The sequence below is a fragment of the Mytilus californianus genome, unplaced genomic scaffold (genome assembly GCF_021869535.1).
Source record: "Mytilus californianus isolate M0D057914Y unplaced genomic scaffold, xbMytCali1.0.p SCAF_2, whole genome shotgun sequence".
NCBI lineage: Eukaryota > Metazoa > Mollusca > Bivalvia > Mytilida > Mytilidae > Mytilus > Mytilus californianus.
The window spans coordinates 49,467,661-49,495,294 of NW_026262668.1; the positions used below are offsets into that span (position 1 = coordinate 49,467,661).

General features: G+C 31.6%; 1 protein-coding gene across 2 annotated transcripts in view; it reads left to right on the forward strand.

Annotated features, from left to right (window-relative positions):
- LOC127729915 (neurexin-4-like) overlaps positions 1-27,634 on the forward strand; it is a 68,434-nt gene that overhangs the window by 2,293 nt on the left and 38,507 nt on the right. For both annotated transcript variants that reach the window (XM_052237850.1, XM_052237851.1), the window contains exons 2-6: positions 16,142-16,294; positions 18,863-19,053; positions 23,493-23,634; positions 24,999-25,205; positions 25,822-26,000. In XM_052237850.1, the coding sequence (XP_052093810.1) occupies positions 16,142-16,294; positions 18,863-19,053; positions 23,493-23,634; positions 24,999-25,205; positions 25,822-26,000 (872 nt within the window). The remainder of the gene's footprint in view (positions 1-16,141; positions 16,295-18,862; positions 19,054-23,492; positions 23,635-24,998; positions 25,206-25,821; positions 26,001-27,634) is intronic.

The following is a 27,634-nucleotide window of genomic DNA, read 5'->3' on the forward strand; positions in this document are numbered from 1 at the left end:
GTTTCAATTTATAAATTAAAGTTGCTCAACTCTTGGACTATTACACTAATATAATTATATTATGTCCAGGTTTAATTGTGTTAAATAAAACTGTTAAATTTATATATCTTTTAAATGAGAAATACTTAATTTCATAAACATGATAACAGAGTAGTTTTTTAATTGAATTTTAATTGATATACAACTTTCTTTTCCTTTTTGATATAAAAAAAAATCTTTTCTATTATTGCCAGATATTTAATTGTTTTTTTCTGACAAGAGGACTAATATGATTGTGGAACTAGATATGATAAAATTAAACAACTTTGAATTTGAACTGTTACTGTAATTGTATACCCAGGTACAAATTTAACAATATAAAAAAAAGATACATATAGCCCTTTGTATTATAGTAAAAACCAAACATTGTAGCGCTTTGAGTGAGCACTTCTCTTTCAAATCTCACCACTTCTCCCTCTCAGTTTCAAAAAGAGAAGTCACTTCTCCCTATGATTCTGAAGTAGTGTGAGCCCTGCCTACAGAAAAAGTCAAATTGGCACCTACATGCATTTAAAGTCATTTCATCATTTGGTTATTCAACTGGCACCTTATATTATTTTTACGGTTTTCTTTCCTTTTTATTTGAGCATGTTGAGAATAGTTTTTTTTTTATTACTATTTATATATTTTTTTGCAAAACTTATAATTTCAGAGGTTCATTTCGTACATTGTTAAAAATTCAGCACATGAATGCAAACCTGCCAACTATCCCATGAGAGGTCTCAATCTGAATTTTAAAATTCTTTATTTTATAACTTGAATATATTTATTTTATAACTCAAAACAGATCAGACATTCAAATGAGTTAAAAGGATTTTTAAGAACATTCATACTCATTCAAACAATATAGAAGTAGATTAAAAACACAATGTACAATGTATGACAATAACAGACAAAAATGACAAAGGAGCATAAGTTCCTCTTTCACTTAAAAATCCCCCATGGAGATTTTGAAAAGTTGGCAGGTATGGTAATTGTCACTAATTAAGCAGTAAGAATACACAATAAACAATAATCAGTTGGCTTTCTGTTTGAAGTTTTCTCAATACTCTATTAATAATATTTTGATTGGTAATCACTTTAAAAACTTATCAATTTATATCAATTACAAATTAATATTGAATAACCCTTAACTGTATTCAGGTTGTTTTTGATCTTTTATAATAAAAAAATAAACAAAAACAAAGAAGCCATTACGCAAGCTGTTGTTCAAAATCCACAGATGAAGATAAAAACTAATTTAATCATTGTAATTTAAATTGATTTTTTTCTGCATTTCCTTTCTACTTAAAATATAAAGTGAATAACGTTGGCACCAATCTTGTAGCCAATGTTTACTAGTAATGTGCAGACCCGTTGTCATGAAATACAGGTTCATTATGTCCCCATTGTTTATAACAAAGTTTCGATTGGAACTTCTGTTACACGCAACAAATAGACGTCGACAACTTGAGTGAAAATATTTAAAAAAAATTATGGGGAAAATAGGAGTCTTCAATAGTTTACTTATAAAACATAATGTTAACTTTGGGTGCCGAATTAACCAGATCCTGTATGACTAGGTGCCAAATTGACTATAACGGGTGCCGACTTAACCAGGTGCCAAAGTGACTAGAATTCAAATCGGGTATCAATTTACAGTGATAGAAAAAATCAAATTTTGTATTTCATCATGATAGCTGTCATGGCGCAAATATTCATATAAATGGCAACATTTTTCCCTTTAAGACCATAGTTCAAATGAGAACTGAATACAAAGATAATTGCCTCCAAAAATCCTATTTTTTGAAGGCTGTGAACTTTTATCCTGATGATATTTCTGTCATGGTGTCTTCAGGCAAAATGTTGTCTGCTGATAGTTAACGTGTACAATTGCAAGCTCATAGCAACTTAGTTTATTGCACTCAAATGGTGTTAAATGTTGAACATGTTGAATATATATTTAAATTTACTTGAAAACTCATAAGTCTGTAAAAGGCAAAATGAAAGGTATATAATTATAGACTGTAACAATGACCAATTTGTAGCTGATTGTTCCTTGGTTAATTGTATGACAAAAACAGATCCCAAATAACCAATTTAATTTCTTCCCCTCTAACTCTATGTGTCCAAGCAGCTCAGTTATTTCAACTGGAAGTAGAGTTGTGGCCATGGAGCAATGTTCACTGCTGTTAGATGAAATCAAATAACAATGATTATAAGGAATGTCTCATTTTTGTCTCGCCTTGATGGAGTCAAAAAGCGAGACATAGGTATGCTGTTTACGGCGTCTGTGGCAGCGGCGGCGGCGTCAACAATGTATTAGTTTGTGATTAGGTCTAGTTCATGGTGAACCACTAGTGGTAGGTCAATGATATTTGGTGTGCAGTTGTATTAGCATTGGCACATCTCATTATTATGGAGATTATTTGGCCCTGCCCCCTCAGTCAAGGTCTATTGACTTTGAAACTTTGCTTAGTTTACATGTATTAGTTTGTGATTAGGTCTGTTTATGGCGAACCACTAGTGGAAGGTCACTGATATTTGGTATGCAGTTGTCATTAGTTAGCATTGGCACATCTTATTACCATTGAAACTTTTGCTTAGTTTTCATGTATTAGTTTGTGATTAGGTCAGTTCAAGGGGAACCATTAGTGGTAGATCAACGATAATTGGTATGCAGTTTTATAAGCATTAGCACATCTCATTTCCATGGAGAATATTTGGTCCTTACCCCTCAGTCATGGTCTATTGACTTTGAAACTTTTGCTTAGTTTACATGTATTAGGTCAGTTTAAGATGAACCATTTAAACATGATAAAGGAAATCAAATTGAACCTGTCGTTAGTCAGGTTACAAAACATTCCATTAAAATTTCAGTTCATTGTGGTTCGATCTCTTATCATTACCTGGAAACCAAAAGTGACCAAAATGAACAGAAAGATGTACATGAGGATTCCTATCTAAAAACTAATTCCATCCTGAAATAGTCCATAAGACTATTCCAAAGGGATAGCTTTGGCATATCTGACTGATTTTTATACGACCGCAAAAATTAAAAAATTTTTGGTCGTATATTGGTATGACGTTGGCGTCGTCGTCGTCCTGCGTCGTCCGAAGACACATTGGTTTTCGCACTCTAACTTTAGTTTAAGCGAATGGATCTCCATGAAATTTTACCATAAGGTTCAATACCACAAAAGGAAGGTTGGGATTGATCTTGGGGGTTATGGTACCAACAGTTAAGGAATTAGGGGCCAAAAAGGGGCAAAAAAATAAGCATTTTTGTAACTTCCAGACAATAACTTGTGTGTAAGTGTATGGATCTCTCTGACATTGTACCACAAGGTTCCATATCACAAAGGGAAGGCTGTAATTGATTTTGGGGGTAATTGCCTCAAAATTTTAGGAATTAGGGGCCAAAAAAGGGGCAAAAAAACAAGCATTTTTCTAGTTTCATGACAATAACTTGTGTGTAAGTGTTTGGATATTTCTGAAATTGTACTACAAGGTTTCATATCACAAAGGAAAAGCTGGAATTGAGTTTGGGGGTAATTGCCCGAAACGTTTAGGAATTGGGGGCCACAAAGGGGCCAAAAATAAGCATTTTTCTAGTTTCCAGACAATAACTTGTGTTCAAGTGTATGGATCTCTCTGAAATTGTACTGCAAGGTACCATACCACAAAGGGAAGGCTGGGATTGAGTTTGGGGGTGATGAATCATAAGGGGGTTCAAAGAATTGGGGGGGGGGGGGTTTCTTTTTTTTTCTTTTTTCCCTTTTTTTTTCTTCCAAAATTTTCCATTTTAAGTTGGTTATTTCTGATTTATATTTAAAAGCAAATTATAATGATATGGTAGGAGATACACACCAAACAGGGTGTATAAATTATTATATAATAAGTATTGTGCAATAGCAAGAAATTTTCAATTGCACAGTATTGCACAATAGCAAGAAATCTTCAATTGCACAGTATTGCGCAATAGCAAGAAATCTTCAATTGCACAGTATTGCGCAATAGCAAGAAATATCCAATAGCACAATATTGCGCAATAGCAAGAAATTGTCAATTGTACAGTATTGCGCATTAGCAAGAAATATTCAATTGCACAGTATTGTGCAAAAGAAGATACTTCCTATAAATTGCTTATTTCTTGATCAATTTCAATGGGGTTTTATTCTTGAATTCTTGAGGTCTTTAATATGCTGAATCTAACCATGTATTAAGTTTTTGGATTTTGGGCCCCAATTTTAAATTGGTCCACATTGAGGTCCAAAGGGTCCAAAATTTAACTTTGTTTGATTTCATCAAAAATTGAATTATTGGGGTTCTTTGATATGCCGAATCTAACAGTGTATTTAGATTCTTAATTTTTGGTTCCGTTTTCAAATTGGTCTACATTAAGGTCCAAAGGGTCCAAAATTAAACTTAGTTTGATTTTAACAAAAATTGAATATATGGGGTTCTTTGATATGCTGAATCTAACCATGTATTTAGATTTTTTGATTTTTGGGCCCCGTTATCAACTTTGTCCACATTGAGGTCAAAAGGGTCCAAAATTAAACTTTGTTTGATTTCATCAAAAATTGAATTCTTGGGGTTCTTTGATATGCTGAATCTAAGCATGTATTTAGATTTTGGATATTGGACCATAATAGGTGAATGTCCAATTTAAAATTTTTCAGTTCTTAGACCACATTCATTCTGTGTCAGAAACCTATGCTGTGTCAAGTATTTAATCACAATCCAATTTCAGAGCTGTATCAAGCTTGAATGTTGTGTCCATACTTGCCCCAACTGTTCAGGGTTCAGCCTCTGCGGTCGTATCAAGCTGCACCCTGCGGAGCATTTTATTAACTTAGTAGTTTGTTGTTATTACATGTGCAAACATGAGGGAGCTATATTATTTACAATCTTGAAAGTTGCTTCAGCATACATGTAGTCCTGATTCTGTGCCCCAAAAGAAACCTCATCCCTTTCTCATTGTCTCTACAAGCTGTAAATGTGATGAATTTAAACATTTAAAATTATTTTCTGAATAAAAAATGTTTGAATTAATAATAATTTGCGAGATCATGGAGATTGCTACATGTACAGTACTACATGTGACATTATCTTATTGATGGTGGCCCTAAAAATAATGTTCACCATGATGGCCCTATATGTCTATCATTATACCCCCCTGTTGCTTAATTAATACACAATGTATTAATCAAAAACTAGTCAAGGATAAAGGGAAATCATGACTGCATTGAAGTGTTAAAATTATATAACTTACAGGTAAAGTGTCTCAGGTAAAATATATGTGTTTGTCAAATTTAGTTAATGTGATTATGAAATGAAAATTCAAAAATAAAATGAAATAATAAAACTAGTTGAACATATTGCTTAAAAAAAAAATATTGAAAAAATTGTCATGACTGTTTGTTTTTGATGTTATACCTTTTAAATAATTCTATCAATGTAAGTAATTTTTTACATGTATTTTTTTGGCAAGTGAAGAATAAATGAATATCAGTCTATCATCTTCTGATATAACAGTCAGGGGAGTTACTTGTACAAGTGATTTTTAAAATCACTTTCTCAAGTGATTTTTTCAACAAAACTAGAGTTAATTCCCTTTCATTACTTTTTAAAAATCACTTCTACCAGTGATTAGAAATATTTTTTAAAATCACTCATTCAAGTGATTATTATGTTTGGAAAAGTTTCAATAAGAAACCAGGGTTATCTCCCTCTTTCAGAGGACAACATCACAACAGGGGTCATTTTGACATTAGCTAATAGAAGACACCTGTTTAAAAGGTGAAAATAAATAAAAACTAACTTGTAAGGAGAAAAATTTATTTTCTGAACAAACAATAGCATTAGAAATGATTAGTAGCAATCTGTTCAAATGTTCTTTCAAATAAACTGCTTGCATATACTGTAATAAAGGGACATAACTCACAAACTGTAAAACTGATGCTACCATATTTGTACTCGTGCTGAGTTTGGCGGTAATAAGCATTGTCTATAAGGTTCATTACATTTGGTTGAGGCAAAGTTAAGTTAGAGAACGGAAACCAATTTTGGGATGTACAGACAACATGGACAAGGGTAAAACTTAATGCCCCTACGCTACAGCTGGGGCATAAAAAGGAACAATAAAAACTCATAAACTGAAAATGCTATATATATATATATGACCAAAAAAAATCACAAACATTTTTACATACATTTGTAGAAAACTAAAGACTCAAACAGTAATAAATAAGATTTTCAGGTCATAATTATAATTTGTAGTGATAATGGAACATAATCATTCATTAAAAAAAAAAGTATTGATCACTGGTATAAATAAAAATAAAACACTTCAAAGGGTGTCTTTCATCACATACATTTTGAAATAATGTAAATCACTGGTACAAATGATTTTAAATCACAGCACAGAGTGATTTTCATTCAATTAGAATGTTAATCACTTGTACAAATGACTTAAAAACACTGCACAGAGTGAATTAAAATGTGTGTTTATCTCCGATACCAGCAGTATTTCCAATTAACTTCTATGGTGAAAAACAGATATGTTTTTTTTTTAATTCAAATTAAAAAAATAACTATATTTATCAATCAAATCAAATCTGTTGTAAATTGTATAATTTCAGAGGGCTGAAACAAAATGTGTGCAACAGCAATTGAATCTTAATAAACAAGAGGCTCTCAAGAGCCTGAATCACCTACCTGTTATTTTTTGCTTAAATCTTTCATCAATGATTATTTTTGCTTTTCAATATATATTAATAATGAGTGGCTTAAAAATACCATTTAAATGTTCTTTAATGAATTGGTGCACGTGGCCATGTTTGTTGGTGGATCAAAACTTCGGATACAATTTATAAACTAGATACCCTAATGAACATTCTTTTAAAGTTTGAAGGTATTTGGCTCAGTAGTTTCAGTGGATAAGTTTTTGAAATAGTTTATGACGACAGACGCCAAGTGATGACATAAGCTCACATAGGGCACTTCCGGCCTCAGTCAGCTAAAAAGGGGGGATGACTTGAGTGACTTTTATTTAATGTTCAAAGTGATTTCAACAGAACACTGGTAAAAGTGATTTCCAATTAGAAACCCCTCCCCTATTAGAAATCCAGTACCAGAATATTAATCTTTATTTAATGACCAGGACTAATCATCAATGATTGAACTCTGTTGCAGATTTTAGTCTTTGTAAGGGTTGAAACAGAATGCAGAGGTCATAAAAGTTGTCAAATTTTGCAGTCCTAGGTCATTTGAATCTTTTTGTCAGAATATAACTATTTCTATAAATTTAAATTCAGATAACATTTTTGTTGTAATCTGGTTCAGCAAGGGGTCCTGACTGTCCAGCACAAGATCATTCATGAAGAAAAAATTGATTCATCCAGGTGCTTAAAACCCAAATCATTTCAAATTGCAATTAAAATTTATCTGTAAAAAGGTTACATGAACTTGTTTCCATATTTACCATTATACATGGATGAAAGCAGGGTTCAATTCTAAAAAAATGTTTATTCCTCTCACATTGTCATGTCCCTGGTCAGGATCCTTAAATTAATTTCAAATTACCTTCAAAAACTGACTTACTAAAGTAACATCTTTTCATTGATTACAAAAAAATTATCAATCAGATCAAATCTATATTTTTTTAAGAATATTTCATAGGGCAAAAACACGATAACTGCCAAACCATTTATCAATTGAAAAAAGGGAGGGTGCTATGCTTTCTTTTTTATTTTTTTTGCTCACTTATTTGAAAGGTCAGACAAACTAACAAATTAATGTTAGGCCAGGTCTAAATTTAAATAAGGTCGTTAGTTTTCTCGTTTGAATTGTTTTACATTTTTATTTCGGGGCCTTTTATAGCTGACTATGAGGTATGGGCTTTGCTCATTGTTGAAGGCCGTACAGTGACCTGTAGTTGTTAATTTCTGTGTCATTTGATCTCTTGTGGAGAGTTGTCTCATTGACAATCATACCACATCTTCTTTTTTATATCTATTACAAGTATTAGCTACATTGTACTACTACAAGTATTTTCAAATGTATTTTTTTCTTTAATGTGCACGATGTGTTCTTTATTTCAATAAATTTGAAAATAGGTGTAGCTTGAAGGAAACTGATGGTTTTTTTTTTTTTGGGGGGGGGGGGGGACAAAAGTACAATTATCTCAAATTTTCACAATCGGTTTTTTTAGTATGTTTAGTTGTTTAGTTATAATAACTTTAACTAATGTAGTGAATTTGAATCTTAATCACTGTGTAGAGTGATTTTACTGTAAATTCAGAAATTATTGCGAGGTTTTTATTAATGCGAATAATGCGATTGAGTGAGTATCGCAATAATAAGAACTCGCATTCTGATATCTGATATAAATAACTGTATGCAGATTTTTCTGCAATCGCAATAATTAATCTCGCATTTTTGTCCTTTCCACAAAAATCGCAATAATAAATGCACGCAATAGTTTCTGAATTTACAGTAATTAATTTTTCTACATGCATCACTTTTACCAGTGATTTTTTTTACTTTAGCTTCAAAATGCCACAGATCAGCTTGATCATTATGATGATGATGATGTACAAATGCTTTTTAAGTGTATTGGTTTGGGGGGGAGGGGGTATTTGAGTGCACATGAAAGGTTTTCCTGACAATTACACCACAAAGTATTGACGCCAGAAGGAGATAATATATATAATACAGCTTTTGACAAGAATATTTTGTAGTATTTGTGATTATTGTTACGCCTTGAATGTTTTAATTGATAAGAAATATTTATAGCACACAAGGTATTTATAGCCAATTGACCCAATTTATTTATTGAACTTGTCAGTGATCATGGTGATATTTACCAACTAATGTATAAGGGGTGTTCAACCATATTTTCTCATTCAAATGCATTGATCGTCCAAAACTTGGCTATCATGTGTAAAACGATACAAGTGTTCGGTAAACAGGAAGTAACTTTAGTTGTTGAGTGATGAATCTGAAAACGCATCACAGGGTATGTATATGTGCAAATGAGCAAATATTTATATTATTTGAAGAAACTTTTCCCAAAGAACTGTAAATCTATCTTGTATTAAATGGTCAAAACATGTCCAAGAATTTTGTAATATTTCTGGACTTACATGTATACATGTATCTTCTTTATTATTAAAAATAAGTGTACCCGTCTTTTAGAAAAGTTGTTCCAAATTATGAAATACATGTATAATAATTTTTTCCCTTTTAACAGTCTATGCCAAACAGTTTTAGAGTTTGTCTGACTGAAAAAGAAATTTGACCTTTTCGTCTATATTTTCAACTAAAAAAATCTGAAAATTTCTGTCTGACCGAATGACTTTTTGTCTGACATTTTGTTGGTCAGTCAAAGTTTGGGATAAACTGTTTTTAAGTTAAAAAATATAAGTTTTACGTTTTACAACAGTAAAATGACCCCTTGTCTGAGGGACAGTCCCTCATTAAAGGGATATCCCTCATTTGGGGGTTGTTCCCAACCTGTTATAATAGTTAAGAAAACCCATAAGACCACGCAGTCCAGGATAAATAATAATGTAAATCACTTGTACAAATGATTTCAAATCTGATCACTGCACAGAGTGATTTACATTAAATAATATAAATCACTTGTACAAATTAAATGATTTCAAATCACTACACAGTGATTTTCATTATGGTCAGATCATATATTTCTTACCTCATATGAATTTGTACTATGCATGCTTTTTTAATGGACATTGTGACATCAAAATGCATTCTTAATAGTAAGACAAGGGTGCAAACGCTGAAATGTCTCGCCTTCTTTACTAATCATTGATATCATGTTGATAGTCACAAATATAAAGCTTAACTACAACTATCACATAAACTGAACATGATCCAATAAAATGAGGTCAAGGTCATATAAACCAAACAAGAAATACATTTACACCTTACAATCATTCAATACACTTAATATAGTTGACCTATTGCTTATAGTTTCTAAGAAACAGACTTAATCAAGAAAACTAAACATTGACCAATGAACCATGAAAATGAGGTCAATGTCATATCAGTGTTCTAGCTTGAATCTCAGGGCAGAAGGGTGCTAGTTGTCTGAAAGGGCACTTTAGCGTTATAACCCAGATTTTAAGGGCAATGTTGGACAGTGTATAAATTACCTTGAATATTGCTAGGCTCAGCTGGAGAACATTAGTTGTATGATATGAACCATGCCAGGCAGACATGTACAGCTTACAATTCTTCCATACAACAAGTATAGTCGACCTATTGCTTATAGTTTAAGAAAAACAGACCAAAACTCAAAAACTTAATACTAAGTAATGAACCATGAAAATGAGGTCAAGTTCAGATGGCATCTGCCAGTTGGACATGTACACCTTACAGTCCTTCCATATACCGAATATACTAGACCTATTGCTTATAGTATCCGAGATATAGACTTGACCACCAAAACTTAACCTTGTTCACTGATCCATGAAATGAGGTTGAGGTCAAGTGAAAACTGTCTGATGGGCATGAGGACCTTGCAAGCTACGCACATACCAAATATAGTTATTCTATTACTCATAATAAGAGAGAAATTAACTTCACAAAAAATCTTTACTTTTTTTTCAAGTAGTCACTAAACCATGAAAATGAGGTCAAGGACAATGGACATGTGACAGATGGAAACATTGTAACATAAGGCATCTATATACAAAGTATGAAGCATCCAGGTCTTCCAGCTTCTAAAATATAAAGCTTTTAAGAAGTTAGCTAACGCCGCCTGATCACTATCCCTATGTCGAGCTTTCAGCGACAAAAGTCGCAGGCTCGACAAAAAACCCATAAGACCAGGATAAATAACAATGTAAATCACTTGTACAAATGATTTTAAATCACTGCACACAGTGATTTACATTAATAATATAAATCACTTGTACAAATGATTTTAAATCACTGCACAGAGTGATTTTTATGATGGTACAAATGATCTTACTGCACAGTGATTTTTAATAATTTCATATAACATGCATAAATCTGAATGTTAGATTGTTAGATCAACAAGCATTCTGGGAGTATTGCATGGCAATATATAGTCCCCTACCTGTTAAAAAATCATTGTACTGTAACAAAATGCTAACTTGATCTGTAACTTGTCATGATAAAACTATATAACAATTATCAAATCAATATCTTCAAGCATGACGAAACAAAGTGAGGAAAACTGATTATTTGAGTGAATTTTCCAAGTCCAAGGACCATAACTCTGCAAGAAATCTTCAGATTGGAACAAAATTCAAAATTATCTGTGACTTGTCAGGATAAAACTATATACCAATTATCAAATCAATATCTTCAAGCTTGACCGAAAAAAGTGTGGAAACCTGATTATTTGAGTGAAATTTCTAAGTTCAAGGACCATAACTCTGCACAAAATCATCAGACCGGAACAATATGAAAACTTGATCTGTAACTTGTCATAATAAAACGATATACCAAATATCAAATCAATATCTTCAAGCATGAAGAAAAAAAGTGTGGAAAACTGATTTGTCGGACTGACGGATGGACAGACAGACGGACGGAGTGCAAACCTAAAGTCCCCTTCGACTTTGTCGGTAGTTAGGGGACTTATAAAAACAACAAATATGAAATATGCATGATAATGTGATAGAACATTTAATGCCTAATGCAGTAATGGTTAATCACATAGTCTATATATGCAACTGTTTATCGGTTTATTTTCCTGAAACACATAGTACATGATATGCACAATTTATACAACTGCATGTACAAATGTAATAAACTATATAAAAAATACACTTGGAGATAAATATGCAAGTTATTTGTTTACCATTTCTGGCAAAAAAAAATTATCTTTGCATGTTAGTTGTTACGAAGTTTGGTAAAAAAGATCTGCTTTATTAAGTCTGTATTTATCAAATAAATATTTAATATTTCCGTTTGCAGTGTGAAATTATAATAAAAAAAGAAAACGCACAATGATTTCATATTTAAATATCGTGCCAAAATTAATTTCTGACATTCTGACAAACATGCACGGGGAAATTGTTTAAACTTTTTAAGTCGTCAGGAGTTAATCCCCTTTAAGTTAATACCATTCCCAAAAATCACTTGCTGAAATGATCTTTTGTACCTGAATAAAAAATATCACTCATTGGCGTGATTTCTAATCTTCAGAAGGTCCAAATTTCTGACCACGCGAGTACTTGCATTTCAATCGAGAGTACGTATATTTTTCAACGTCAAAACGTAGTTTAAATGTTGAAGTTTATCGGAAAAATATTCACAGTATCAGCAAAAATCTTATAAAATCCCCAGACTATTTATATTTCGAGGCTATTTTTAGTCATTTTCAATCAATTTTTGTAAACTCCTTATCTTGTCAATGTTTACAGTATTTTCCCACCATATCTTTGGAAAATCACGTGGTTTCCGCAAAATCTCGCGAGATTACAACGAGCTACAAATTGCGGGAAATTCAAATTTTCAATTTTCTTTACCGATCGCTATGTTTCTATGCAAAAATAAAAAATCACGCAAATAAGTGATTTTAAAAATCACTTGTACAAGTAACTCCCCTGACTGTATAATGCAAACATAGATCTGCCTTTTTCTATTGAAAAGGTGCTTCTTAAATTAATTTCTAAAAATCAAAATTGTTTATTCTTAGAGAGACTGATCTGCATTCAACATTGTTTAACAAATGTTTAAGATTATCTTTAGGACTTATTCTAAATAAAATTTAGGTAATTCATTATTTCTCTATTTAATAATTATGTTCAGAATAATCATTACAGCAAAATTTGATAATATTTTTGTCATATAAACATATTATAATTAGTTTGTGACAAAAAAATACAAAACCGAACAATATATGCGAAGAAATAACAATTCTATAAGAAATCAAAACACATGGAAAAAAAATATTATGTTTCTGCCCTCAGTTCTAATGACTATTTGATAATGGAGCCAATATTTTAAACATGTTCCATGTTATAGAAGTTTAGCATTTCTTTTACTTTTTGTTCTTTGTTAAGATTTTATAAGATGTAAGATTTTATTCATAACCTGGTTAAGAGACATTATCATGAGAAGGTAAACAATTTTCAAATAGATTGTCTCTAAGTTATTATGTTAATTTTACAATCAAGGAGGAAGTGTTCTTCATCTTCCAGCAAGAGGCACAGTTTACATATATATTCTATCCTTTCTAGACATTTTATCCACTAATTTCTATTTCTAAATTATGACCACTAATTCTTACATTTGAGTTTACTGTTTTCATCATAGGTTTTTATTTTATTTTCAAAAATATTCTTAGTTTTGTTCTTAAAATTCATTTTTAATCAAAGGCTTCAAAGAGTCTAATTCATTCAAGTCCCTGCAATTATTAACTTTATCTAAAAGGCCTGGGTTGAGTGAAATATTCTTTGCAAATGTATACCAAGAATATGTATCATGCCAGTCCTGCACTTTTGATAATATAATACACAGAACAAAAAGTGATTAAATTAATAGACCCTAAAAATGCCACAATCTATAGAAGTGTACTTTATTTTTTCTGGAGACAGAAATTAGCCAAACTGAAGATAACATATTTGATAAGTAAACAATTGTTTCAAAAAGCAAGACATTTTTTTCTTTAAATAACTTCTTGTCATAAGATTTACTTTATTTAGAAATAAGAACATATCTCATTGTGATTAGCATTTTTGATGATAACTAGGTAGCCATTTGGAAAATTGAAGTCTCCAGTTTTGAGATTTGAAAAATATAAAAGATAAACAAAAAAAGTGTTTTCCTATAGCATATGATGATATTTGTAGTTTTGCTGAATAATAATAAACTGTACAACTTTGTTAACAAAATTTATTGTAAAAAGATTGATATTGATAATTTTAATTTGTTAAGAAACAGGCTTTTTAAATAACTTGCTTCTTGGTTCTTGGTTCCTTTAAACTTATAATTAATAATACATTTTGTAATTCATTTAATAATGCAAATGAACAATTGAATACAATGTAATGTACATCATGTACAATAACTTTTTTTTTACTGAAAAATAATTATTTATGGATTCTCTGTTTTGTTTTCACATGCTAGTCAATAACTTGACTTTTTGTCATTTCTACTCAAGATTCTTACCAAGAAGCAATTAAAAGAATAAAATGCAAAAAAAATAAAAAAATAAAAAAAAATAAAAACATTAGAAAGAAAGGAAAATATATTAATATTTAAAAAATCAACAAATAATATGAATTAACAAAGACTAAAACAACATTCTAATCTACTTTTTCAAGAAAAGGTTTAATGTCAATTTTAGAATCTGAGTTACCTGTACAGGTAAATTTTAATGAAACATACAAGCTGAAAACTTCAACCCTGATTGATTTCAACAGGTAACATAATTAGATAAAACATCAACCTATGTTTTATGACCCCAATAAATGGCCAACACCTCAAGATTGAATACCCCAATAAATGGCCACCATTTGATTTCAAGATTCAAGATTTATTGATAACGCTCAGACACATAAATGTGTAACATGAGGTCAAAGTATAATACATAAACAATTGAATGACGAAATGAGCATGCAGTACTATTTAAACACATAGAAATATATATTAAGAAAATTGCTTGTTTATTCTAAAATATTTACAAATGTATTTATTATTTAAATATTTTAGAATAAACAAGCAATTTTCTTAATAAATAATGATAGTCGTTTGTAGACTTCCATATTACATATGGACAATAATCCCTCCATTTTAATGTATTGCGGATTAATAGTATAATATCTAGGTAAGTATTGGTTTCTATAATTAACAATAGAATCATGTTGACATACAAATAAAATATGAAATTCATCACCAACAAATTTATGACATAATGTACATATTCTCTCTGGTCTAGGTATATTTTGCCAACGGCCTGTCTCGATTGGAATACGTAAGTTCGATGTCCTTAATTTAGTTACCCACCCTCTGTTCTGTTCAGATAGTCTGATCAGATATTTTTCTAATCCAAAGTCCTTTTTAAATGTCCCATAAAATTGTCCCCGAGATGAATTTTCTATATCGCCAAACCATGAGGTAATAAACTGATCACTCAATATTCGGTCGAGATAATTTTTATCACAAAAGCCAATTTGATTCATGAAAATGTATCCTAGACCAGTGTTGTTAAATATTGATTCTACAGAATCAATCCATTTGAAAGCATAATGACCATGATTCTTCAATGATAACATCAGCCTGTACAAAGCACTACTAAGTTTACTACTATTGTTTACAACTTTACACCAATACGAAATCATTCTACATTTAACTCGAATTTGCAGAGGAAATCTTCCCAATTCTCCATACACCATAAAATTGGGTGTAGTATTTCGAACTTTTAAAATTCTTTTGCAATATTTCAAATGCATCTGTTCAATAATTTTCAAATTCTCAAAACCCCAAACTTCAGAACCATATAAAAGAATTGGTTCTATCATGGAATCAAATAATTTCAGTTGCAAATCTATAGGAATGTTTTCGTTTCTAACAATTCTTTGTATAAAATGCATCGATTTTTGTGCTTGATCAATAAGTTGCTTTTTGGTATCTAAAAAAGTACCGTTATATTTAAAGATAACACCTAAATAAGAAAATTTTTCAACAATCTCAAGTTCTTTGTCTTGTAATAAAAATTTAAATTTCTTTTTACTTTTCCTCTTTCTAAAAATCATAACCTTTGTTTTATTTAAATGGTGGTGACCATACAAGAGGGTGGACATAATTAAGAGGAAGTCACAGGTTGTACTGTATCTACCGGACAATTCAAGTTCATGTGTAAAATCTATTTTTAATTGTTTGGTGCTTTTACCTTTTAAATTTGGTGTTTGAACTTTCTACCTACATATACATGTATGAATAGTTCATAATGTACATGTACCAAACTGTTTTCACTTGACTTTTTGTTTTATATGTACCCTGCAAGTCTTGACATCTTGTGACTTTCAGTAGCTATTTCCAATAAAATGAATAAAGAAAAGACAGTTTTATGATCAATCTACACATAAAAATAATTTCCCAATTCTATTTGTAGGAACACGATATCAAGACAGTGATTGTTTACAAGGTACAGCCCTTGGTGTTAGTAGTCGAGGAGGTAATCGAATACCCAACAGTAATTTCTGGGCATCGTCTTCCAGCAGTGATGTCAGACAGCCATATAAAGCACGATTAGAGGATTCTACAGGTATATTTTATTATTTGATATCAAATAAGGATATGTGGTATGAGTGCCAATGAGACAACTATCCAACAAAGTCCAAATGAAGTGGATTAAAGAAGCTATAGGTCACCGTACAGTCTTCAATATTGAGCAAAACCCATACAGTATCATCAGCTCTAAAAAGCCCAGACATGACAAAATGTGAAACAATTAAAAAAAAAAAGACCAAGGATCTGATTTACTACAAAACAAAGATTGTTCATTACTTTCCGTTTTTATTCAGCAATGAATTAAATAATGTTTTGCCTTAATCTAAATTTGATGAACATAACTTTTACCAATATACAAAAAAATCATACATTCTTTGAATGATTGCCGCCTTAATTTAACTTAGAGAATAAATGAACATAACAATGTGTGTGGTTTATGAAAATATTTTGCAGTTTTTTCAGAATGAAATGAAACTTGATGGACTTACTCTCTATATTGTGTGCAGATCTCATTTTTATGAAGATCACTAAATGTCTGCTAGAGTTACAGCCCTTTTTACATGTTTTATATAGTTTACAACTATTTGAAGTTACTTTTTGAATATATCTACAATATACATGTATTTTGTTCAAAACATTATTTCTCCTACAGTTTTCTTAAGAACTAGTTAACACTGTTTCTACATTCAGGCTTCTGGTCAGGTTTTAAAATATAATTTATGCTACAATATAACCCATTATATACTGAAAGGTGGATTTAGGGGGTGTGGGGCAGGTTGCCCGGTCCGTCCTTATGTGGGAAAAATTTGGTTGATTGTTTAGGGACCACTGAAGCATGACTAGAGCAGGCCCCCCTTATGGCAGTCAGCAGGGATCTCCATGACCTGCTTTATGATAGCGCACGCCATCGTTAAAATATCTTTTGCCACCGTCAATTGATCCCTGCCATCGTTGAAATATCTTCCGCCATTGTCAAAATTTGTTTTTGTTTCTCTAGCTGTCGTCATTTTTGTTAGCAATTATAATCAATTAACCCCTAGGCCTTTTGTATTATAATCCAAAGGGTCCTGATTACAGTTTTCAAGCCCTGAGGGATATCCGGCTAAAGATCACTAATCACTTGTACAGGTAGATCGACACACCTGACAGGAGAACTCTGTAATAGTTATCCCATGAGGACGCACTGCCAGAGGCCGGAGGGTGATCTTACACTGACACACCATGTCGGAATGGGATAACTATTTTACATCCCAGCTGTTCTAGATTATATAAAAAAACTTTTACTCTTCATAACATCTAGTTTTAGAATGCCACACAATCATTATAATATACTTTATATATTACTGTATATAGTATATACCCATTATGAGCCCCAGAGACAAATTTTAAATAAGCTCAATTAACTGAGAGTTTATATCCAGTCATCCTGGTGTAGGGGTATGAATCGTGGGTCTATATGCTAAAGGTCTTGAGTTCGATTCCCAGCATAGACACTGGATTTTTTCTACATAAATTTTGATAGTTAGTCGTTTCCACATGAATATTGCTAAGTTTTATTGTGGATTTGACATTTCCGCCAAAATGTTACAGAACAAAGGAAATCATGCAGAACAAAGAAACGCAAGCTAGGGTGATCTGGTAGGGGTGATCCGGCTCAGATGGAGCTGGGATGTAATGATCAAGATAGACGATTAATTGCATTATTTAATTACGTTTCAGCAAATACTAATGAAAATTTGATTAAAAAATAAATGTTGAATCCAGTAATAAAGAAAAATGTTTTAAAAGTCGAACATGTGCTTGTATATTGACCTACGCAATCAGCATCCCCCTTTTTAAACGAGTACAAAATACGACCTAAAACTGAACCTGATTTCATGCCATATAACACGAGTACAGCATTTATCGATAATATTTAATCACTTTACAAGTTTAAAAGTAAATAGATGAATATTAACTGCAACTTGATAACCTTCAAAGAAATTTCATATCGTAATTCCGAATTCATTTTGTAGTTTACAATCAAATTGATACATCTGGTTTTCCGGTTTACATTCAGAATTGAAAGATGAATGTTTCACAGTACATTGTATATTCCTATGAAATTAGCTATTTAAAGTCATTAAAACTTTTTAAGTTGTAAACGTTTGCCCTCCAAATCTTTTCTTTATTAATTGTTACAAATGGCAATTAATGAAAATATTTGTTTTTCTATAATGAAATAAATATAATAAGCAATATATTAGCCTGTTCACCATTCCTTACATTGAAATGAAGGAATGAAATATTTTCGATCATGCCACGCAAAAGACGTGGGGTTTTTGTCATGGTGAAAGTTCCTACATCGTTAAATTTTCATCCATGGAGATCCCTGAGTCAGTTGGCCCCCCTTTATAAAAATTTCTGGATTCGCCAATGATACATGTAGCATTATTAAAGAGATACCTTATAGATTTTTAAAAATAAGAAAAATCTTTAGATCCTGATATGAAGATCCTTAAATGTTTTATGAAATAAAAACTCTTTTTTTTGTTTTGTTTTTTGCTATTTGAAGAAATTTTTAAATGATACAAATACCAAAGCAACATTTGTCTCTTCACAGGTGCATGGACTGCAAGTATTTTAGATACAAATCAATACTTAGGAATAGATCTTGGAGGAGAATACATCCTAACGGATATATGGACGCAAGGTCGACAAGGGTCAGGGGAATTTGTGACAGAATTTTATATTGCATTCTCCAGTGACAAAACAACATGGCGGGAGTATACAAATGAATATGGTATTAGACAGGTTAGTATAGCTTATATTTGCATTCTCTACAACTTCAGAAGATTTTTATGTTTCGCTGCAGCGGAGGGGCATCAAGTGTTACGCTTGTCCGTCTGTACGTCAAATGTTATGAAACTTACACACAATGCTTATTACCACAAAACTCAGATAAAGTTCAAATTTGTGGGGCGTCACTTTTACCCTTCTTGAGTTATGTCCTTTATAGCAAGTATATTCAATCGAGGGCATTATCTGTGTTCTCCATTTATTTTATAAAGTTGTAAATCTATCTTTTGGTGATGATCTCTATCATAATGGCAAGTTAAATAGCATGATAAGAACATATGCAATTATTATGGATAAATGTCGTCTTCATGATCTTTTACTTTGTGATCATTTTAAGTATACGAATACCAAAACTTTATTTAGATTCAGTATAGTTATCAACTACGAAACATAAGCTCTAGAGAGCTTTTGATCGAATACATACAAACATATACAACAGTATAAAAAACTAAACATCTAAACTGATACTTTGATAAAGAGATGGCACAATTGTTCCACCATCCACTTTCTGTAAATGGTTTTTATACAACCGCAAAAAAAATTTTGTGGTTGTATATTGGTATGACGTTGGCGTTACCATAAGGTTCAATACCACAAAAGGAAGGTGGGGATTGATTTTGGGGGTTATGGAACCAACAGTTAAGGAATTAGGGGCCAAAAATAAGCATTTTTATACGACCGCAAAAAAATTTTTGTGGTCGTATATTGGTATGACGTTGGCGTCGTCGTCGTCCGGCGTCGTCGTCCGAATACGCATTAGTTTTCGCACTCTAACTTTAGTTTAAGTGAATGGATCTCTATGAAATTTTACCATAAGATTCAATACAACAAAAGGAAGGTGGGGATTGATTTTGGGGGTTATGGTACCAACAGTTAAGGAATTAGGGGCCAAAAATAAGCATTTTCTAGTTTCCAGACAATAACTGTGGAACGGTGTATGGATCTCTCTGAAATTATACTACAAGTTTCCATACCACAAAGGGATGGTTAGGATTTGCTTTGAGGGGTTATGGCTCAAACCGTTTAAGAATTAGGGGCAAAAAAGGGGGAAAAACAAGGTTGTCCTGGTTAATGGACAAATACTTTAGTACAAAACATAATTTAAAGCAGTGTAAGGGAGATAAATCAAATACATCATTGAAATTATCTCCCTTACACTGCTTTTAAATTATGTATAAAGTAATGGTTAATGAACAATTAAGATAATTTAAAACAGTGTAAGGGAGGTAATCCAAATACAACGTTTTGGTTACTTCCCTTACACTGCTTTTAAATTATGTTTAAAGAAATGCATATTTATAAAGGAAGACCAGTAAAAATATCTGCAAATGTTGCATCTTTTTTTTTTACAAAAAAATCCATATGAAAGATTTGACACTATATTTTAAATTCTATTATAAAATAGATTAAGTTAGCACTATGGTAAATTTAAATGGGTAATTATGGTTTGGGGGAAAAAATGGGGGGGGGGGGTAAAAAGAAATTGTGGGGGGTCAATTTTTTCTCATTTCAGATTTCAGAAATTAAAAAGAATTATTCTTCAAATATTATTTTTTTTTCAAATTTCAAATATTGAAAAATTTCAAGAAGTAATCTTTAATTGCACAGTATGGCGCATTAGATTTGTAAAATCTTTGACCACATTTATTTATTTGTTATGCCGAATCTAACGATGTATTTAGATTTTTAATTTTGGATCCAGTTTTCAAATTGGTCTACATTAAGGTCCAAAGGGTCCAAAATTAAAATTTGTTTGATTTTAACAAAAATTGAATATATGGGGTTCTTTGATATGCTGAATCTAAACATGTTTTTAGATTTTTGATGTTTGGCCCAGTTTTCAAGTTGGTCCAAATTGGGGTCCAAAATTAAACTTTGTTTGATTTCAACAAAAATTGAATATATGGGGTTCTTTGATATGCTGAATCTAACCATGTATTTAGATTTTTTATTTGTGGACCCCGCTATCAAATTGGTTCATATTGAGGTCAAAAGGGTCCAAAATTAAACTTTGTTTGATTTCATCAAAAATTGAATTATTGGGGTTCTTTGATATGCCAAATCTAACCGTGTATTTAGATTTTTAATTTTTGGGTCCTGTTTTTTAAATTGGTCTACATTAAGGTCCAAATGGTCAACATTAAAATTAGTTTGATTTTAACAAAAATTGAATTCTTGGGGTTCTTTGATATGCTGTATCTAAACATGTGTTTAGATTTTTGATTATGGGCCCAGTTTTCAAGTTGGTCCAAGTTGGGGTCCAAAATTAAACTTTGTTTGATTTCAACAAAAATTGAATATATGGGGTTCTTTGATATGCTGAATCTAAACATGTATTTAGATTTTTGGCCCAGTTTTCAAGTTGGTCCAAACTGGGGTCCAAAATTAAACTTTGTTTGATTTCAACAAAAATTGAATATATGGGGTTCTTTGATATGCTGAATCTTACCATGTATTTAGATTTTTTATTTGTGGGCCCGCTATCAAATTGGTTCATATTGAGGTCAAAAGGGTCCAAAATTAAACTTTGTTTGATTTCATCAAAAATTTAATTATTGGGGTTCTTTGATATGCCAAATCTAACCGTGTATTTAGATTTTTAATTTTGGGTCCCGTTTTTTTAAATTGGTCTACATTAAGGTCCAAAGGGTCCAAAATTAAACTTAGTTTGATTTTAACAAAAATTGAATTTTTGGGGTTCTTTGATATGCTGAATCTAAACATGTGTTTAGATTTTTGATTATGAGCCCAGTTTTCAAGTTGGTCCAAGTTCTTAGACCACATTCTTTCTGTGTCAGAAACCTATGCTGTGTCAAATATTTAATCACAATCCAAATTCAGAGCTGTATCAAGCTTGAATGTTGTGTCCATACTTGCCCCAACTGTTCAGGGTTCGACCTCTGCGGTCGTATCAAGCTGCGCCCAGCGAAGCATTTTATTGTAACTTCCAGACATAACTTGTGTGTAAGTGTATGGATCTCTCTGACATTGTACCACAAGGTTCCATATCACAAAGGGAATGCTGGGATTGATTTTGGGGGTAATTGCCTTCAAATAATAGGAAATTGGGGCCAAAAAGGGCCAAAAAACAAGCATTTTTCTAGTTTCATGACAATAACTTGTGTGTAAGTGTATGGATCTCTCTGACATTGTATCACAAGGTTCCATATCACAAAGGGAATGCTGGGATTGATTTTGGGGGTAATTGCCTCCAATTTAAGAAATAGGGGCCAAAAAGGGGCAAAAAACAAGCATTTTTCTAGTTTCATGACAATAACTTGTGTGTAAGTGTATGGATCTTTATGAAATTGTACTGCAAGGTTCCATATCACAAAGGGAAAGCTGGGTTTGAGTTTGGGGGTAATTGACCTAAAAGCTTAGGAAGAAGGGGCCAAAAAGGGGCAAAAAATAAGCATTTTTCTAGTTTCCAGACAATAACTTGTGTTCAAGTGTATGGATCTCTCTGAAATTGTACTGCAAGGTACCATACCAAAAAGGGAAGGCTGGGATTGATTTTGGGGGTAATTCCCTCGAAATTTTAGGAATTAGGGGCCATAAAAGGGCAAAAAAACAAGCATTTTTCTAGTTTCAGGACAATAACTTGTGTGTAAGTGTATGGATCTTTATGAAATTGTACTGCAAGGTTCCATATCACAAAGGGAAAGCTGGGTTTGAGTTTGGGGGTGATTGCCCTAAAAGTTTAGGAATTAGGGGCCAAAAAACAAGCATTTTTCTAGTTTCCAGACAATAACTTGTGTTCAAGTGTATGGATCTTTCTGAAATTGTACTGCAAGGTACCATACCACAAAGGGAAGGCTGGGATTGAGTTTGGGGGGTATGAATCATAAGGGGGTTCAAAAAATTTGGGGGGGGGGGATTTTTTTTTCCCTTTTTTTACTTTTAAATTTTCCATTTTAAATTGGTTATTTCTGATTTATATATAAAAGCAAATAATAATGATATGGTTTGAATAGGTAAATTAAAATTTTTTTAAGTTCTTAGACCACTTTCATTCTGTGTCAGAAACCTATGCTGTGTCAAATATTTAATTACAATCCAAATTCAGTGCTGTATCAAGCTTGAATGTTGTGATTTTTAACAATAAGACTATTTTAGGTTACATATAAATTGTATTTGATTAATCTCTCTCTCTCTGTGACTTTCTCACATACAACATTAATAATTTTCACTCATCTGTTTTGCTACATTATGTATCATGACTTGCTTTTTAATACAACTATTTTTAAGACAAACATCTATTTGCTCATAGTATATAACTTATTTCTTAATGTACATTATTATGTAAGAATATGTTGTGATAAATCCATGGATAAAATTATTATATAATACTATCATTAAACATCATATCAGAATTAATGATAATTGATTTTCAGATGTTTGGTGGGAATACAAACTCTGACATGATTGCCAAGAACTACCTGAAATATCCAGTTGTTGCTAGATATATAATGTTCCACCCACAGAGATGGGTTGGTGTAATATCAATGAGATTAGAAATTTTTGGTTGTAAATACAGTAAGTGTACATGTAGTACTGTAGGTTTGTTAATTTTTATGGGTACCAATTTTCTTTGATTTCAGAAAAATTTGAATATGAAATATGAATTTGTGGTTCAAATGAACACATCAAATCCATTAAAATTGGCATCCTATGAATAATTATGAATCCACAAAAAATGTTTGAAACTGGACTTTTTGTATCGCCTGAAACAAAGGCATGACATAGCTCTCCTACATTTCGTTGTCTTGCTTGTTATCAGCATTTAGATTCAGTCTATTGTTTAAATTATTGAGGTATCAATAAAATTTGTCAAAACTTCACGGAATTTTACAAAACTTGGACAGAAGCTTATTCAAAATCAAAAGATTAATTCATTCTCAATATTTTACTGATAAGGGGACTTAGTTTTTGGCAATGACCATTACACTTTTAGCATTGACAACAGGAATCCATGTGACACACAGGGTTCTAAGGTACTCTTTGAATTTTTTTTTAAACAAATCTTCAGCGATATTTTTATCCATTTTCTAAGATAAAATGGTCTATAGGTAAAAAGGTGTTCTGAGGCTTAGACAGTACACAAATTAGACAAACTCAAATATTTTTTGAATATTGCAACATTGTGCAATATTGAGTTTTTTTTATATCAGTTCTAAAAGTCCTCTGTTTTGTCTGAAATTATGTGTCTCCTTAAGTAAACATTCTCATAATATAATAATGTAACTGATGTTTTTAGAAATTTGCTAAAAAAATATAATACATTAACGAAACAAGGAACAATCATCTGTGTTTCAATTTAGATTTTCTCATAAAACTGAAATAATCATGATATAAAAATATAAATACTTAATGACAAAGAAAAGTAGTCTGTAAAAAAATAAGAAGATGTGTTATGATTGTCAATGAGACAAATCTCCACCAGAGACCAAATGACGTAGAAGGTTAGCAACTATAGGTCACTGTATGGCCTTAATCAATGAGCAAAATCCATACTGTATGTGTTACATTTGTTGGTCAATCAATTTTTTATGCCCCACCTAGTTGCATTATGTTTTTCAGTCTGTGCATCTGTTCATCCGTTTGTCCGTCTTTATGTTCCACTTCAGGTTAAAGTTTTTGGTCAAGGTAGTTTTTGCTGAAGTTGAAGTCCAATCAACTTGAAACTTAGTACACATGTTCCCTATGATACGATCTTTCTAATTTTAATGCCAAATTAGAGCTTTGACCCCAATTTCACGGTCCACTGAACATAGAAAATGCGAGTGGGGCATCCGTGTACTATGGACACATTCTTGTTTTGTAATAAATTCTGAACAGTTTATGAGTTTTGATCATGCATTGTATATAGATAAAGATACATTATTATTTGATTTTTTTAGCCTCTGAAGTAGCAACCTTTGATGGGAAGTCCAGCATTAGCTATGATTTATCAGTTGGTAACACTGGTCCCATGCCATCTAATAATATCAAATTAAGATTTAAAACTAAAGAACAGAATGGTGTCCTGTTTTATGCCTCTGGAAACCAAAGGGATTACCTATCATTAGAGCTTGTACAGGGAAGACTAGTTATGCATATTGATTTAGGTTTGTATAAAAACTAGATGTCAAATCTGTGAGGAATTACTAAACTAATGCTAGTTGGTTTTATCGAGTGATACTTAAGTACTCACTCTGGAAAACAATAATATACATTTTACTCTTGATTTATAAAAATAACAACAACAAAAAACCTTGGGACAAGCACATACAGAATGTTGTGGGGTTAAGCATGTCTCAATAATATACAAATAAATCATTATGAAGGGAGGCCTAGGTGATCTTGCATTTAAAAAGTTTCACTTGGCATGCCAAACCAAGGTCTATTTATATCATATTAACATGCTATTGTCCAAACTATAGGTTTAATACTGCTGCTGGACATGGAGACACCATCAGTCAATTATTTGGTTTATTCATACTGTTAGTATCAAAGGTATTTCAGGGTGGCATAGAGACTATTTTGGAAATATTAATATATTTTATTGAGAGAAAAAAAAAACATGTATTTTTAAAAACAAAATATGTTTGCACAAGTAAGCACAAGCATCTTTAAGAATGTATTTAAAATGTTAAAAAAATATAATGTATATAATTTGAAAAATTAAAAAAAATTGGTTTGAATACATCTTGATGTTGTATTTTTAATATTTTCTTATTAAAGGATCTACAGCAAATAATCCTGGTGCCACTAATCAGACTGGTGGTAATCTCCTTGACGACAGCCAATGGCACGATGTAATTATATGGAGAAATCGTACAGATGTTCGTCTGGTTGTTGATAGACTGGAAACATACTTTAAGACAAATGGTCTTTTCTACAGATTAAATTTAGACAGAACTGTAAGCAAAATATATATGAAAAACTTTGCATAGTACATTAGTTATGTTATTAGGGTAACATTGTTATTGTTTCATATTAAAGGATGAAATTTTATTAGTCCCCTACCGACGAAGTCAAAGGGGACTTTAGGTTTGCACTCCGTCTGTCTGTCCGTCTGTCTGTCTGTCCATCTGTCAGTCCGGCAAATTAGTTTTCCAGACTTTTTTTCTTCGTGCTTGAAGATATTGATTTGATATTTGGTTTATTGATTTATCATGAAAAGTTACAGGTCAAGTTCAATTTTCACAATTTTAGCTATTCTCTTTGTTCAGTTAAAGCCCTTTCCCTAGAATTAAATTTTTGATGAAATACTTATTAATTAGTAGATTTCTGTTCAAAGGGAAATAACTCATTTTCTAAAAGATTTTTAAAAGACAAAATGACATTTTGGATTTTTTTCCTTTTCTTTGGTAAATTATTTCAAGAATTTAGTGATAGGTTTGTTTGTCATTCATGAAGATATTGATTTGATAATTAGTATATAGTTTTATCATGACAAGTTACAGATCAAGTTGGAATTTTGTTCCAGGTCTGATAATTTTGTGCAGAGTTATTGTCCTTGGACTTAGAAAATTCACTTAAATAATCAGTTTTCAACTCTTTTTTTCGTCATGCTTGAAGATATTGACTTGGTATTTGTAATATAGGTTACACCATGACAAGTTACAGATCAAGTTAGCATTTGTTCCAATACAATGAATTTGTAACTGGTAGGGGACTATGTATTGCCATGCAATACTCACAGAATGCTTGTTCATATACATGTATGATTGGTACTCCCATGGAAGTAATATTTAAAAGGAATAACAACGTCGTCACTTCAAAGGTTTCATCTGCGTTACCGCCCATCTTTCGATAACTCGTTAATTGGTTTAATATCTGGCATGGAAGTTGATTCTCCGCATGTGATCGATCAAATCACTGACACTTTTCGGTCATTTTCTTGTTCACGGAAAACTACGAACAGACAAGTTTTTGTCGTATATACGTGCGAAGTAACCCGAATAGTCCATTCGTTACATTCCGTTGATGTACGCTGCCTAATAGAGTCATTCGTTCAATTTTTATTTTAGTCCAATTTTCCAATTTCTGGTTAGTTCGATCTTAATAGTACCAACAGCTATCACATATGAAATTAGAGAACAAGGCTGGGTCATTTTTAATTTTAATATTTACAGACAGTTAAAAAGCCATTTCCGTAAGTTAAGAAGATGATTTAACAAAAAATACGTTTGGACCCCCTTTTAAATATGAATAATCTAAGTCTTTCGTGTATTAGTCAATTAAAATATTCACAATTCTAAACGGTTCTATCCTTTAATTTATAGTTCTTGATACATAAACTAATTTGTGTAAAACTGAATTTGCCGTAAGACAGATATTGTCAAGCTCATTTTGTCGGTTTGTTTTAATTTTTGCTGTAGCTTGTTATATTAATACAAGTATTCCACAATAAACACTTTTTCAAAATGTATATGTTTACGAACATATTATCCCTTTTTTAGCTGTCCAGTTTCAATAATGTTATCAATGACATTTATGACATATACATAAATTTAGAATACTTGTCGATAAACTTTGCACATTTCAACAG